This window comes from Oryctolagus cuniculus, chromosome 11, assembly GCF_964237555.1.
Source record: "Oryctolagus cuniculus chromosome 11, mOryCun1.1, whole genome shotgun sequence".
NCBI lineage: Eukaryota > Metazoa > Chordata > Mammalia > Lagomorpha > Leporidae > Oryctolagus > Oryctolagus cuniculus.
This window is the reverse complement of record NC_091442.1, coordinates 26375407-26390610: the sequence shown is the minus strand read 5'-3', so window position 1 is coordinate 26390610 and position 15204 is coordinate 26375407. Positions and strand designations below refer to the sequence as shown.

The 15204-nt window shown below is 48.3% G+C and overlaps 2 protein-coding genes across 2 annotated transcripts; one reads left to right on the top strand and one right to left on the bottom strand.

The window, feature by feature from the left end:
* The first annotated feature begins 1395 nt into the window (after positions 1 to 1395).
* Positions 1396 to 6304, top strand: DEFB128 (defensin beta 128). Its single transcript, XM_070051419.1, has 2 exons — positions 1396 to 4277; positions 5941 to 6304. The coding sequence occupies exons 1-2, from the start codon at positions 4187 to 4189 to the stop codon at positions 6180 to 6182; spliced, it is 333 nt and encodes a 110-aa protein (XP_069907520.1). The 5' UTR covers positions 1396 to 4186; the 3' UTR covers positions 6183 to 6304.
* A 2206-nt stretch (positions 6305 to 8510) lies between these two features.
* On the bottom strand, positions 8511 to 11582 carry DEFB127 (defensin beta 127). Its single transcript, XM_070051565.1, has 2 exons — positions 11534 to 11582; positions 8511 to 8764 (listed from the first exon to the last, which is right to left on the bottom strand). Exons 1-2 carry the CDS (start codon positions 11580 to 11582, stop codon positions 8511 to 8513), a joined length of 303 nt encoding a protein of 100 aa, XP_069907666.1.
* Between the last annotated feature and the right edge of the window lie 3622 nt (positions 11583 to 15204).

Genomic DNA, 15204 nt, shown 5'->3' with positions numbered 1-15204 from the left:
AATCTTTTTTAAAAAGTACACTGAGAATTCTCCTTTAGAGGCATTATCTTGAAGGGAGTATCATGTTTCTGAATTTCTATCAACCTACTAAAGAAGGTGTTTACCTGTTTTGCTACTATAAATTTTGTTTTCCTATTTCCTACTGGGTCATTTGTCACTTTCTTACTGAATTATAGATATTCTCTATATAGTCTAAATACCAATCCTTTTATGGTATAAAATGCATATAAGATGTTTTATACTCTGATTGTATCTTTTTAAAATATTTATTTATTTATTTATTTATTTTTGACAGGCAGAGTGGACAGTGAGAGAGAGAGACAGAGAGAAAGGTCCTCCTTTTGCCGTTGGTTCACCCTCCAATGGCCGCCGCGGCCGGCGCACCGCGCTGATCCGATGGCAGGAGCCAGGATCCAGGTGCTTTTCCTGGTCTCCCATGGGGTGCAGGGCCCAAGGACCTGGGCCATCCTCCACTGCACTCCCTGGCCACAGCAGAGAGCTGGCCTGGAAGAGGGGCAACCGGGACAGAATCCAGCGCCCCGACCGGGACTAGAACCCGGTGTGCCGGCGCCGCAAGGCGGAGGATTAGCCTAGTGAGCCGCGGCGCCGGCCTTTTTTAAAAATATTTATTTATTTGAAAGGCAGAGTTACAGAGAGGCAGAGACAGAGAGAGAGAGGTCTTCCATTTTCTGATTCACTCCCTAAGTGGCCACAATGGCTGGAGCTGTGCTGATCCGAAGCCAGGAAGCCAGGAGCTTCAGCCGAGTCTCCCATGCAGGTGCAGGGGCCCAAGGACTTGGGCTATCTTCTGCTGCTTTCCCAGGTCATAGCAGAGAGCTGGATCAGAAGAGGAGCAGCCGGGATATGAACCAGATGCTGGCATTGCAGGTGGCGGCTTAGCCCGCTGTGCCACAGCGCCGGCCCCTCTGATTGTGTTTTAATCTCATGCTGTCTTGTATCTTCTATGCATGCATTTTGTTATGAAGGTGTTAACCATTTTATAAAATCAAGCCTGTAACTCACTCTTACAATTTTTCAAAAAATTCTGTTCCAGGTATTAATTTCATTTCCTTTTAGGTAATTTATGCCTTCTGTGCATTTAAGTTCTTTTTAAAGTTGTTTATTTTCCTGAAACTCTCTGTTTACGTGTATTTAGGTAGGAAAGCAGACTACTAGAGGTAGCTGACATGGGTTCCTCTGCATTGGTGTATGACTGTTTTGTCATCAGGTCTCTCTTAAATTGGAGAGATGAATATAGACTGTGTGTGTCTGTGTGTGTGTGTCTGAGTGTTTGTTCAAAGCATGTTCAACTAGGAGCCTTTACAAAAATTTTTTTTGAGATTTATTTATTTATTTGAAAGGCAGAGTTACAGATAGGCAGAGGCAGAAAGAGAGAGAGAGAGAGAGAGAGGTCTTCCATCCGCTGGTTCATTTCCCAAGTGGCCAGGAGCCAGGAGCTTCTTCCAGGTCTCCCACATGGGTGCAGGGGCCCAAGGATTTGGGCCATCTTCTACTGCTTTTTCAAGCCACAGCAGAGAGCTAGATGGGAAGTGGAGCAGCTGGGACTCAAACCAGCGCCCATATGGGATGCCGGCACTGCAGGTGGCAGCTTTACCTGCTATGCCACAACGAGAGCCCAGAAGCCTTTATTTTAAACTGAGTAGATGAAAGGCAAACCAATTTTACTTATTTTTTTTTTCAAATAAACTTTTTTATTTGAATAGTATTAGATTTACAAAACAAAAACTGTGAAGTAGTACAGAGTTCCTGTCTGTCTCACACCTAAGGTCTCTGCTCCTTAACCGCTCATATCAGTATTATATATTTGTCACAATTAACAAGCCACAACCAGTTCCCCTAATATCATCATCTCATATTAGTATGATATATTTGTCACAAACATTGAACCACACCCAGCTTCCTCAACTTTTTTTTAAAAGATTCATTTATTTATTTGAAAGTCAGTTACATAGAATGAGGGAGAGAGAGAGAGAGAGAGAGAGAGAGGTGAGAGGAGTATCTTCCATCTGCTGATTCAGTCCCCAAATGGCCACAACGGCTGGGACAGGGCAGGCCAAAGCCAGGAGCCAGGAACTTCTTCTGGGTCTCCCACATGGGTGCAGGGGCCCAAGCACTTGGACCACCTTCCACCACTTTCTCAGGCACATTAGCAGGGAGCTGGATTAGAGGTGGAGCAGCCAGGTCTTGAACCATCACCCAAACGGGATGCTGGCGTCACAGGTGGCTGCTTTACTTGCAAAGTTACAATATTGACGCCATTTTTTTTTTAATCCAAACTTCCTTTACCATCCTTCCTACCCTTCCCCAAGTCTCTAGTAATCACATTATGACTAGAATAACCAGTAAACAGATTGGTTTTTAGCTCCTACATATGAGGGAGAACATATGCTATTTGTCTTTCTGTGTCTGACTTATTCCGTTTAACATGATGTTCTCTTTTCCATTCATTTTGTTGCAAGTGACAGGATTTAATTTCTTTTTATGGTTGAATAGTATTCCGTCATATATATATATGCATATATATATATGTGTGTGTGTCACATTTTCTTTATCCACTTTGCTTCATTTTATCTTTTACACAGCTGACAAAAATAAATTTTGGGGCAGCATTTTTAGAAGGCTAAAAATCAAAATGTGCACAGAAAGAAGTGAAATCATGAATGCTTTTGTTTTCTTCTTTTTGCTTCCTGTGTGTCTTTTTTTTTTTCCAGCACAAAATGTTGATCCACTTAAACAAAGAACCATGGGAGAATCTTGCCTCCGCTCGCCCAGGCTTTATAAGATGGGATTAGTAACCGCATTTCTTGCCCAGAGGCAGCCTGTTCAGCAGTTAGGAAAGATAACATCTTAAGTAGAATTCGAAGAATATTGCTTAGAATGGAGCACACACTGGAAGTCCATTTATAAGTAAGGGATTAAAAGCAATTTGTGCTCCGATGGTGGCTCGCAGTGGGAGGTCGGTGGGGATTTTTTTTTAACTGGCCGGGTCTAAGCAGCATTGCAGCACCCTTCCCAGCCTCATCAAGAGGAAATCTACTGCTGAGCCACAAAGAACTCTGGACGTGAGCAGACTGTGTGCTCCTTGTGCTAACCAAGATGGCATGCAGGTTTTCTGACGTTACAGAGTTGACAGAGCTGAACAGACAAAAAGATTTACGAATACAGGAAAGCAGGCAAGCACTATGACTTACAGACTGCGATAACATCATCTGTAGAATGTCAGAAATGTAAATTCTCTTCATGTAGGCTGCCCTCCAGGAAAGGGGAAGAGGAGTGAACCAGGTGCTGACGTCCAGCCAAGAGCATGACCAACACGTTTTGTGAATAGAGCAACAGCTTATATTTGAATATTTGGTCTTCAGTCTCCCAAAGATTCCCCAATGAGGCAGCTTAACAGAGAGGCCAAGGCCTTTGCTTTTAGGTCCACGAAGACCTGAGTTGATCCCAGCTCATCCCTCACTGGCTGTGTGACATGGGGCATGGGCTACACTCTCTTCGTTGTAGTTTTCCAATGGGAGACACAGACACTGAGTTCTGAGTCACAGTTTTCTTGTGGGGACTAAAGTAAGTAAGGAATGAAACACGCATTTGTTATCTAGCAGCCGCATCTAAGAGGTCACGGAGCTGAATCAGCCGGGATGCTGGTGGGGTCACTGGTCAGTTACTCTTTCTCATCTTGATGCACCAGCTGCACTTGGGAATGCTTCCTCCTTTTTTTTTTTTTTTAATATTTGTTTATTTACTTGAGAGGCAGAGTTTCAGACAGAGAGAGGGAGAGAAGAGAGAGAGGTCTTCCATCCCCTGGTTCACTCCCCAAATGGCTGCAACAGCTGGAGCTGGGATTAATTCAGAGCTGGGCCGATCTGAAGCCAGGAGCCAGGAGCTTCTTCCGGGTCTCCCACGTGGGTGCAGGGACCCAAGGACTTGGGCCATCTTCCACTGCTTTCTCAGGCCATAGCAGAGAGCTGGATCAGAAGTGGAGCAGCCGGGACTCAAACCGGCACCCATACGGGTGCCGGCACTGCAGGTGGCGGCTTTACCTGCTGTGCCATGGTGCCAGCCCCGTGAAGAGGGTCTTGAATGTGAAAAGAAGCAGGCTGCAGAAACAGCTAGCCGGACAGTGGACATAACCGCCAGTTTGGCAGAATGATAAATGGTTCTTTAAATGCCCTCAGAGAGAACAGGGTGTTTACCATGGGCTGGACGTTGTGCTTGGAGCTTTTACCTTTTGAAAGGCATCAACTGTAGAATCATGGGTAAGACTTTCTGGGAAGCTTTGCAATAGTATCAATTTATCCAGGCAAACTCAAAAATAGTCTTACTCCTAGAATGACTGGAGGTTTCATGCATTAAAAAAATGTATGCATCTACCTTGACTCAGGCTCCAAACTGGGTTACTTTCGTGAGTGTGAGTGGCGCCGGCTGAATGGACATTAGAACAAAGGAAATAAATCTGGATTGTTCTATGCAAAGCAGAGCATATGACCACAAATCCTGATCCCCACAGACTGGCAGCCCAGGTGAAGAACTCATAGACTCTGCTGTCCATGGGGTCACATCACGAGCTGGGGGAGTGGGTCTGATGTGATGGAACATTGTGTGACCATGAACTCCGTACTTGGGAGTGGAGGTGGGAGTATACTTGGATTTCCTGTCTGTCCATGTGGGTTAAAATAAGAGCTTAAATGCTGGTAGCACTCAGGATTCCGGATCATCTTAAAAGACGCTGTGTGCTCCGGCTCAGTGGACAGACCCCCTGCTGCCTCTTCCCCGGGGAGTCTGTAAACATGAAGCTGTTTCTCGTTTTCATGGTTCTGCTGTTTGAGGTACCCCAAGGTAAACTGGCCAATGTACCATAGGACCACAGGAAATGCCAGAGCTCATGGAGTGCAGACAGGCTGCTGCGATCCAGCCCACGTCATCTAAACCACCCGTGCACCTGGGGCCCTGAGCGTCTGTGCCTGAGAGGAGAAACCCGGGCGGGCGGGGGAGGTCAGGCCGAGGCGTCCGGGTTCCTTCCAAAGGCAGCAACGAGCCCATCGTCTGGAATTGGCTTCATGATTGACACATTTTTCACCCAAGAGCCTGCCCATCCCCCTCTCCATTCAAACGCACTTTCTTTTTATTATCTGATTGCTTTGTGGCTATTGTGAATGGGATTTTTTTTTTAAAGATTTATTTATTTATTTGAGAGGCAGAGTTACAGAGGGAGAGACAGAGAGAGAGAGGTCTTCCATCCAGTGGTTCACTCCTCAAATGGCCACAAAGGCCAGAGCTGAGCCAATCTGAAGCCAGGAGCCAGGAGCTTCTTCCAGGCCTCCCATGTGAGTGCAGGGGCCCAAGCACTTGTGCCATCTTCCCCTGCTTTCCCAGGCACAGCCCAGGGAGTTAGTGAATACCGCATTCCTCTGGAGGAGAGGGGAGCCTGAGAGGCGGCGGAGGTGCGGCTTGTGTAAGAGAGGGGGTGACGGGAAGGGACCGCTTCACGGCGGTCCCCGTGGGCTGAGGGAGGCGGCAGCTGCCACGCCAGTGAGGGCGAAAGGCTGGGTCACCCTGTGGGCTCCAACGCGCCCTCCGCAGTCTAAGTCCGGGACCGTGCTGGGGGGGCTTCCCCGGGACCTGGGACCCAGGCTGGGCGCAGGGGTCGCTGACAGAGCAGAGAGGAGAGCGTCGCCTCTCCAGGGACCGAAGAGATCCAGGCACGCTTGTGACTTGCGTGCTAATGTCCTCGCAGCCAACTGGGCCTTGGATTGGGGTTCTGAATGTCCGCCGTGGGGGATGATTTTCAAGCGGGGGGCTCAAGGCTTTCTCTTTATCAGCATAAAGTTCACCCGGGGCGCGCAGGCGACACCGGCATCTCTTACCTTCCCGTTCTCGCTCAGAAACTGACCTGGGTTCACTGTTGTTTCTCATGCACAGATCGGGCGTGGCCCAAAAAATGCTTTAATAACGTGTCAGGCTTCTGCAGGAAGAGGTGCAAGCTAGGCGAGATTTCTGAGATGGGATGTCTAAGTGGGAAACTGTGTTGTGTTAATGAAGGAGAAAACAGGAAGTACCTGGAGGCCCAGAAGCCGCCTGCACAGACCGCCGACAAGTCCGCGGAAGTCCAGGACTACATCGCGCTCCCCACCACCACGCTCCTCACGACGGCGCAGCCCTGAGCCGGCCGCACCTGACGCTGGGCGCCGCACCTGACGCCGAGTGCCGCCCACTCCGCCGGGGGAGCTGTGTCTACTTCCCTCCGGGAACTCCATTCCCCACATAATAAAGTCCCATGTGTAGCCTTGGATTTATTTATTGATGTATTCGCTCATTATAAAAAAAATCTCAAATTTATTTAATTATTTTATTTGAAAGGCAGAAACACACACACCTTTCATCCACTGGTTCACTTTGCAAGTGAGATTAAGTGAACACTTTGGCAGAAGTGGAAGTTAGACCCTCCATTTTCTGCGCAAGAAAAATGCCACAGTATTTCAAGTATTTCCCCTCTTTTAGAAAAAAATGAATTTTTTCCTTTCTTCCTTCCTTCCTTCCTTCCTTCCTTCCTTCCTTCCTTCCTTCCTTCCTCTTTCTTCCTTCCTTCCTTCCTTCCTTCCTTCCTTCCTTCCTTCCTTCCTTCCTCTTTCTTTCTCTCTCTCTCTCTCTCTTTCTTTCTTTCTTTCTTTCTTTCTTTCTTTCTTTCTTTCTTTCTGATGCGTTTATTTATTTGAAAGTCAGAATTATAGAGAGAGACCTTTCATGTGCTGATTCACTCCCAAAATGGTCACAACGGTCAGGGCTGGGCCCTGCTGAGGCCAGGAACCTGGAACTCCATCCTGGTGTCCCACATGGGTGCAGTGGCCCACAAACTCGGGCCACCTGCTGCTGCTTTCCTGGACACATTAGCAGGGAGCGGGGTTGGAAGTGGAGCAGCCAGGCCTTGCAGGGTGCCCATGTGGGATGCTGGCATTGCAGGTGGTGGCTTAACCGGCTGCACCACAACACCAGCCCCTGTTTCTATTTTTTGCTTTATTTTTGCCATAATTGAACATAGTCATATTTCCATACATAAAGTCTATAGAAACAAAATATGAGACACTACCATAAAATAAAAGAGAAAAATGTGGTTTTTCATTGGCAATACATGACAGAGTATTGATATAGTTCATCACAAGTGCTTAGAAATCATAACAAAGAAGCTTTGGCTTCACGTTTGTGTCTGCTCTACTCGATCGGGTGGGCTCCGTAACAGCGGACCCCTCCTCATCCCTGTCTTCCCAGCCTCCTGCTTGTTCCCGGGAGGCCAGGACATCACCTCCATAGGATTCCACTTTGTGTGGATGGGGAGTCTCCTGCATTTGTTGATGCCATTCTGTTCACTGGCGTTGCCTTCTCAGCTAAGTGTCATCTATTGAACTCGGACATATTTTCCGAGACACCACTTTTATTGTAAACTCACTCATGAATTTACCCTGAATACTTACTCCACTTTGCCCTCCCCTGAATTCCATCCATCTTCCTTGAGTTTCTTTTATTTATTTATTTATTTATTTATTTTTTAATTTTTGACAGGCAGAGTGGACAGTGAGAGAGAGAGAGAGACAGAGAGAGAAAGGTCTTCCCTTGCCGTTGGTTCACCCTCCAATGGCCGCCGCTGCAGCCGGCGCACCGCGCTGATCCGATGGCAGGAGCCAGGAGCCAGGTGCTTTTCCTGGTCTCCCGTGGGGTGCAGGGCCCAAGCACCTGGGCCATCCTCCACTGCACTCCCTGGCCACAGCAGAGAGCTGGCCTGGAAGAGGGGCAACCGGGACAGAATCCGGCGCCCCGACCGGGACTAGAACCCGGTGTGCCGGCGCCGCAAGGTGGAGGATTAGCCTATTGAGCCACGGCGCCGGCTTCTTTTTTTTTTTTTTTTTTAAAGATTTATTTTATTTATTTGAAAGACAGTGTTACAGAGAAAGGTAGAGAAAGAGAGAGAGGTCCTCCATCGCTGGTTCACTCCCCAGATGGCCACAATAGCTGGAGCTGCACTGATCCGAAGCCAGGAGCCAGGAGTTTCTTTCTGGTCTCCCATGTGGGTGCAGGGGCCCAAGGATGTGGGCCATCTTCTACTGCTTTCCCAGGTCATAGCAGAGAGCTGGATGGGAAGAGGAGCAGCTGGGACTAGAACTGATGCCCATATGGGATGCTGGCACTTCAGACCATGGCTTTAACCCACTGCGCCACAGCACTGGCCCCAATTTCTTATTCTACTCTTCAATGATGCAGTTTTTTTTTTCTTTGCAGTGCAATAGTTATATCCTCTCACCTCATTACCTGCCACACACTGAGTGCTCAATCTCTGATTAACAAACAGAGAAGTCAGAAAACTATAGCAAGGAGCTTTATTGGAATCTGCTTGAGGGTCATTCTGAGGATCAAGAAACCAGAAAGGAGAAGATGAGGATCTCGTCACCTTAGTTTACTGGAATAGGTTGAGAATAAACAAACAGAAAGTTGGACTTGATTTATGCAGAATGTGCATTGGAAATCGCGTAGTTTTCCAGCGTTGGGAATTGGTCCTGAGGAAAAGTGTAGGCCTGCGTTCTTGGCTTCGGCCGCGGGGCCCTTGTGATCACCTTGCGCGCTTTCACATCCTTGATGCTGAGGCAGCAGTATCTCCCGTTTGCACAGAATATCTCGCGGATCTCGGTCGCCTTGCAGATCTTGCGGCAGTGGCCCTGCACGTAGTCGTCCCAGCATCTCTTCAGTTGCTCGGTTGCTGCGCCCAGGAGGAGACAAAATGGGAAATTGGCACCTGAGAGGGATGCTGGCTCTGGCCGTGGGGGAGGCAGGCAGGCAGCGGAGGAGGCTTGGAGGGATTGAAGCCATAAGGTACCCACAGGGTGCGTGTTTCTATTATTGCAAAGAGAATTCTCCAGCGTTTAATGGAATTACTCACATCGTAAGTCTTCCAGGATCTTAGGCAAGAACACTGGATCTTGTTTGGGAGCACGAATGAGTGAATCCCTCACTCTAGGATCCCGTCACTCCACCTGGAAGCCCAGCAACTCCGCCTCCTTCCTAAATGCTGCCAGGGCACCATTTCCTTACCACTGTCTCACCTCTGATGCCCCGACAACAACAAACGCTCACTGTGCTTTTAAAGTTGAGTCAAACCACGTCCTTGGGTTCCTACCTATTTTACCCTAATCAAGAATGACCTTCTCGGAGTGGGCGTTTGGCATGATGGTTAAGACGTTGCTGGGGGCCGGCGCCGCGGCTCACTAGGCTAATCCTTCGCCTTGCGGCGCCGGCACACCGGGTTCTAGTCCCGGTTGCCCCTCTTCCAGGCCAGCTCTCTGCTGTGGCCAGGGAGTGCAGTGGAGGATGGCCCAAGTGCTTGGGCCCTGCACCCCATGGGAGACCAGGAGAAGTACCTGGCTCCTGGCTTCGGATCAGCGCGGTGCGCCGGCCGCAGCGCGCCGGCGGCCATTGGAGGGTGAACAACGGCAAAATGAAGACCTTTCTCTCTGTCTCTCTCTCTCACTGTCCACTCTGCCTGTCAAAAAAAAAAAAAAAAAAAAAAAAAAAAGACGTTGCTGGGGACACCCACACCCCATCTCCGAGTTCTTGGTTTGAGTTCCAGTCCCACTTCCCCGGGCAGTGTCATGTGCTCCCTGGGGGGCGTTGGGTGATGTCTCTAGTACTTGGATCCCTGTCACCCATGTGTGAGACCCAGATCGAGTCCGGGTTTTCAGCTTCAGTCTAGACCAGTGCTAGCTGTTGCGGGCATTTGGGCATCAGCAGATGGAAGATAACTCCCTCTCCCCTCTTTCAAATAAGGAAAAATAAATCATTAAAAGGGAACGACTTTTCTTGCTATCTAGTCACGTATGTTTCCCCCTCAGTAATCTTCCCCCACTTATTCTCGGCACTGGGCACAGCTCTCTGTGCTTCCTGGAGTCCTTCCAGTTCCTGAGGTGTTTCATCCCTCTGGGACTTCCCATTCTCCTGAGGCAAGAGTTCTCCAAGATTCAGTTCCAGACTTTCCCTCACCTGAATATACGCTTCTCCCTCAGTGATCCGGAGTCCTTTCAGCTGCCTAAGAATTGAGGTGCTCAAAGGTTGGCTTCTGAGTTTGTGTTCCCCGTGCACTAGACCCCAGGAGATAAAGATGGAGAACAAAGACGATCCCTCAGCCCCCAGGCTCTAGAACTCCTTTGGGACTTAGAAATTCAGGGTGCTATCAATGGATAACTACATTCCTGTCCTAAGGGATAAATATCAGAGATCTGGTTTCAAAAAGGCAAGGAAGCTCTAGTTTTTAAGTTGTTGGTACGTGCCGGCACCACGCTAGCCACTTCTCCTATGTTCTGTCATTTAATGACCCTTCTGAGAGCCAGACGTTACTTCCACAGATGAAGAAACTTAGAGACTTAGAGAGTTTCCGTCATGTGTCCCATGCTGAAAACACCCAAGTCCAAAGTTTATGCTTCTTCCACTATTCATGCATTACAGAATAATAGGCTAAAATACACATTTTAATGGAAGAAAATGTGACTGAAGTCAAAGTCAAATGTGTATCCAGAGAAATAAGGATATCCCCAGGTGTGCGGCTCACTCCTTTCTAGGGTGAGGGCTTCCTAGAGGAAGTCGTAACCTCTTTTTGGTGCTTTGAGTACTTTTATTAAGTTTTATGTATTTGCTTATTTGAAAGGGAGAAGGGGAGGGAGAGAGAAAGAGAGAGAGATCTATCCACTGATTCACTCCTCAAATGCCTGCAAAAGTTGGGGTTAGGGCCAGGCTGAAGCCAGGAGCCTGGCACTCCAAGTGGGACTCCCATGTGGGTGGCAGGAACCCGAGTACTTGGGCTATCAGCTGCTGCTTTCCCAGGCTCATCAGCAGGAAGCTGGACAGGAAGCGGGATAACCAGGACTTGAATGTACGCTCCAATATGGGATGCAGCTGTCCCAAGCAGCAGTTTAACTTGCTGTGCCATAGCGCCTGACTTCTCGAGTACTGATTTTTAAAAGACCCTGCCATGGCAGAAGGCCCCAGGAGGAGGGAACGTCTGATGATTCTGAATATACTTCAGCCATCCCTAAAGGCTCTGTCTCCCCCTATTTCGCATTATAAAATTCTCTGGAGGAGCCGGCACTGTGGCATAGCAGGTAAAGCTGCTGCCTACAGTGCTAGCATCCTATATGGGCACCGATTTAAGTCCTGGCTGCTCCACTTCCAGTTTTCTGTTATGGCCTGGGAAAGCAGTAGAAAATAGCCCAAGTTCTTGGGCCCCTGCATCCGTTTGGGAGATCCAGAAGAAGCTCCTGGCTCCTGGCTTCAGATCGGCCCAGCTCTGGTCATTGTGGCCATTTAGGGAGTGAACCAGTAGAGGGAAGATTTTTTTTTCTCTCTCTTTCTCTGCCTCTACCTCTCTGTAACTGTCTTTCAAATAAATCAATAAATCTTAAAAAAAAAATTCGCTGACTCTTGGAAGTCCTGCATCCCATTGTAGATGTGAGTGAGAGCCTTGGAAACTCTGGGTTACCTGTGGGGTTCCGGAACAGCAGAATTGCAATGATCAGCAAGAGCCTCATGGCCAGAGCAGTGGCAGCCCAGGCTCTCGGTCCAGTGAACTGCACACTGTGCCACCTTCTTCAGACACTGCATTTTTATGCACTCAACCACAACAGATGGCATTTGTGAAATACGCTCCTAAACTTCTGAACCAAGGGTTTGCCTCATGTGGGCAGACACAGGAAATTTGAGGTCACGCATTTTACCCCCACATGGAACTCAGAGACACAGCATGTACCATCCCATCACAACTACTGCTGTTCCGTAGGCTGTAGACTGCCGGTGGGAAGGATCTGTGCCACTTGTAGCCATGTACTCACCTCTCAGGATGAAAGAGGCAATGTAGATGAAAATGTAAACCCCAAAATCCAACAAGAATTCCCAGAAATGTAACCAAAGTGCATTTATTTCGTGTTTGGGAAGAAGATGCAATGCAGGTGGGTCTGATCCCAGGTCAAGTGTTCAAATTTGGGAACACTTAAAATTCATCAACAATGAAGCATGGCATGATATGAATTCATTATTTATGTTTATAAGACGGGGGAGAGAGAGAGAGAGAGAGAGAGAGAGAGAGAGAGAGAACTTGGGTAAGAATTGCTTCCTACTTGTGCATGTTTGTCTTTTACAATCATGGACAAATTTACAACATATTGCAGTAATAGTTTCTTTTCTATATATAAGCTACTTGATGACAGTAACGACAAAGCACTAAAACACACCTCATTCTTGTATCTTCCAAACATTTGACTTATAGGTATCAGTTAATATATATTCAGTATCAAGTTAATGCTAACATAGATTATATGCACTTATGTCAACCAGAAAGGCAGAGAGGGTTAAAGGTTTTAAGAGAATAAATATGGCAACAGTTGAACAGAAAAGTATGATTGTTCCTTTACTTAATCATAGGGAATAAAGATAAAATAAATCTTTAAAAAGAAGAAGAAGAAGTGGAGGAACCAAGACTTAAACTCAAGCACTCCAATCTGGGATGTGGCGGTCCCAGATGGCATCTTAGCTGCTGTGCCGAATGCCCACCTCTACGGTACTCTTTTTTTTTTTTAAAGATTTATTTTATTTATTTGAAAGAGAGTTACAGAGAGAGGTAGAGACAGAGAGAGGTCTTCCATCTGCTGGTTCACTCCCCAGATGGCTGCATCGGCCGGAGCTGTGCAGATCCGAAGCCAGGAGCCAAGAGCTTCTTCTGGGTCTCTCATGTGGGTGCAGGGGCCCAAGCACTTGGGCCATCTTCTATTGCTTTCCTAGGTCACAGCAGAGAGCTGGATAGGAAGAGGAGCAGCCGAGATTAGAACCGGCGTCCGAATAGAACGCTGGCGCCTCAGGCCAGGGCTTTAACCCGCTGCAACACAGTGCCAGCCCTGTGGTACTCTTTTCTAATAGCCAATATTTGTAGGTCCAGGACTCACAAGGCAGAGAGGGAAGGATTCTACTTGTTATTAGCTCGTGGTCCACTAGCAAATATGTTGCTTCCGGTTCTGAACGTAGGCTCTGTTGGTCCAGAGGTTTTAGTTTCAAAAGCAGGAGTGCATTCATGAAGTCACAGACCAAGGAGTCCACTGAATTGGAAACTGAGACTGTCACTGGCCACGGTGGACTCTGACCCAACAGATTCCATTCCTCTGGCTGTCAAAGGGAACTGGGTTGCTGCTACACAATGAGGATAAGGAAGAAGGGTTCTGGAATGCAGAAGTTGCCTTATGGTGTCCCTCGATCTAACCATGTTCTGTGATTGGTGAGTGACAGATCACCAATGAGCAGGACTCTTCATGGCCTCTACTCTTCAGGAATGAATATCGGGGTCACCAAACCAGAGGAAGAAAATTGCAAGACAAGGTGCCTGCTGAGGGCGAAGTGAATATGGAATGGGTAGTAGAAGAAGAGGGTTATAAACCCAGCTGTGTGGGGCCGGCGCTGTGGTCTAGTGGGTTAAGCCTCCGCCTGTGGTGCCGGCATCCCATATGTGCACTGGTTCGAGTCCCGGCTGCTGCGGCCTGGGAAAGCAGTGGAAGATGGCCCAAGTCCTTGGGCCTCTCCACCCACGTGGGAGACCAGGAAGAAGCTCCTGGCTCCTGGCTTCAGATCAGCTGAGCGTTGGCATTGTGGCTATTTGCGGAGTGAACCAGTGGCTGGAAGACCTTTCTCACATCTCTCCCTCTCTCTGTCTGTAACTCTACCTCTCAAATAAATAAAATCTTTAAAACAAAACAAAACAAAAAACCCAGCTGTGACCACCTGGCCAGCTGCAGAAATCAGGATTATGAACGTGGTAAGTGAGGGATTCCAGGACTCCTCGAAGGCTTCAGTCTTCCCACTGAAGGAGAAGAAACTTACGGATATCAGCCGGGGGGTGCCGCCCCGCCGGATACGGAGGTGGGACTTCACCCCGAAAGCCATTGTGGAGCCTTTCAAAGAAGCTGCTTCTGGGCTTACAACAAGTCCATCAGCGTGAGGACAGGGACCGTCACTGGCCTGAACATGGTGCTGGCGGCTTGCACGCTTTCCAACCGCTGCCTTTACAGAGAACTCAGATGGGAGCGGACCCACAGCACCCCAGAAGAGAGCCAGGGTGGACGTGTGGACCCTGCCTTCCTGGCCGTGACCTTCCGGGCCAGCTCCCCTCTGCGGGGAGCGCCATTGCTGGTGAATTCTTTCATATCATAACTGAGAACTAACGCCCAATAAAAGAGGATGGGCTAAAAAAAGTTTACGTATTTTCTTTCTTATTTATGATTATGCTTAGATATATTCATCAGATATTTTTGTTTTCCTCTCTCTTATTCCTTTATCATATATTATATTTAACATTACATCACAGTAATTAAGTTAATGGATATCAAAGGAGAAGCATTAATCTCGCCCAAGTGCTTTGAGCATTTCTAGGAAAGAGGAAATGTGTTTTCAGCTGTACTCAGGACAATTGTATTATATTAGACAGAAATATGGCAGAGTATGCTATTATCTTTACCTGGGGATTGCATATGGTTTATTTTTATTTTTTTAAAGATTTATTTATTTATTTGAAAGAGTTACGCAGAGAGAGAAGGAGAGGCAGAGAGAGGTCTTCTATCCTTTGGTTCACTCCCCAATTGGCTGTGACTGCCGGAGCTGTGCTGATCCAAAGCAAGGAGCCAGGAGCTTCTTCCGGGTCTCCCACATGGATGCAGGGGCCCAAGGGCTTGGACCATCTTCTACTGCTTTCCTAGGCCACAGCAGAGAGCTAGATCGGAAGTGGAGCAGCTGGGACTCGAACCAGCAGCCATATGGGATGCCGGCACTGCAGGAGGCGGTTTCATCAGCTATGCCACAGCGCCAGCCCCAACATATGGTTTAAATAAGTATATATGTCACAAGAAACCCCCGTTAGGATGAATAAACAAATTCAGGCCGGCGCCGCGGCTCACTAGGCTAATCCTCCGCCTAGCGGCGCCGGCACACCGGGTTCTAGTCCCGGTCGGGGCGCCGGATTCTGTCCCGGTTGCCCTTCTTCCAGGCCAGCCCTCTGCTGTGGCCAGGGAGTGCAGTGGAGGATGGCCCAGGTGCTTGGGCCCTGCACCCCATGGGAGACCAGGAAAAGCACCTGGCTCCTGGCTCCTGCCATCGGATCAGCGCGGTGCGCCGGCC

What these genes read in the sequence shown, in the direction of transcription:
- DEFB127 (XM_070051565.1), bottom strand. Translation starts at nt 11,582, where the DNA reads ATGAGGCTCTTGCTGATCATTGCAATTCTGCTGTTCCGGAACCCCACA. An exon ending in GCTGTTCCGGAACCCCACAG is followed by an intron (nt 8,765 to 11,533) that starts GTAACCCAGAGT and finishes TCCTGGGCGCAG; the next exon opens with CAACCGAGCAACTGAAGAGA.
- DEFB128 (XM_070051419.1), top strand. Translation starts at nt 4,187, where the DNA reads ATGCCCTCAGAGAGAACAGGGTGTTTACCATGGGCTGGACGTTGTGCT. An exon ending in CATCAACTGTAGAATCATGG is followed by an intron (nt 4,278 to 5,940) that starts GTAAGACTTTCT and finishes TCTCATGCACAG; the next exon opens with ATCGGGCGTGGCCCAAAAAA.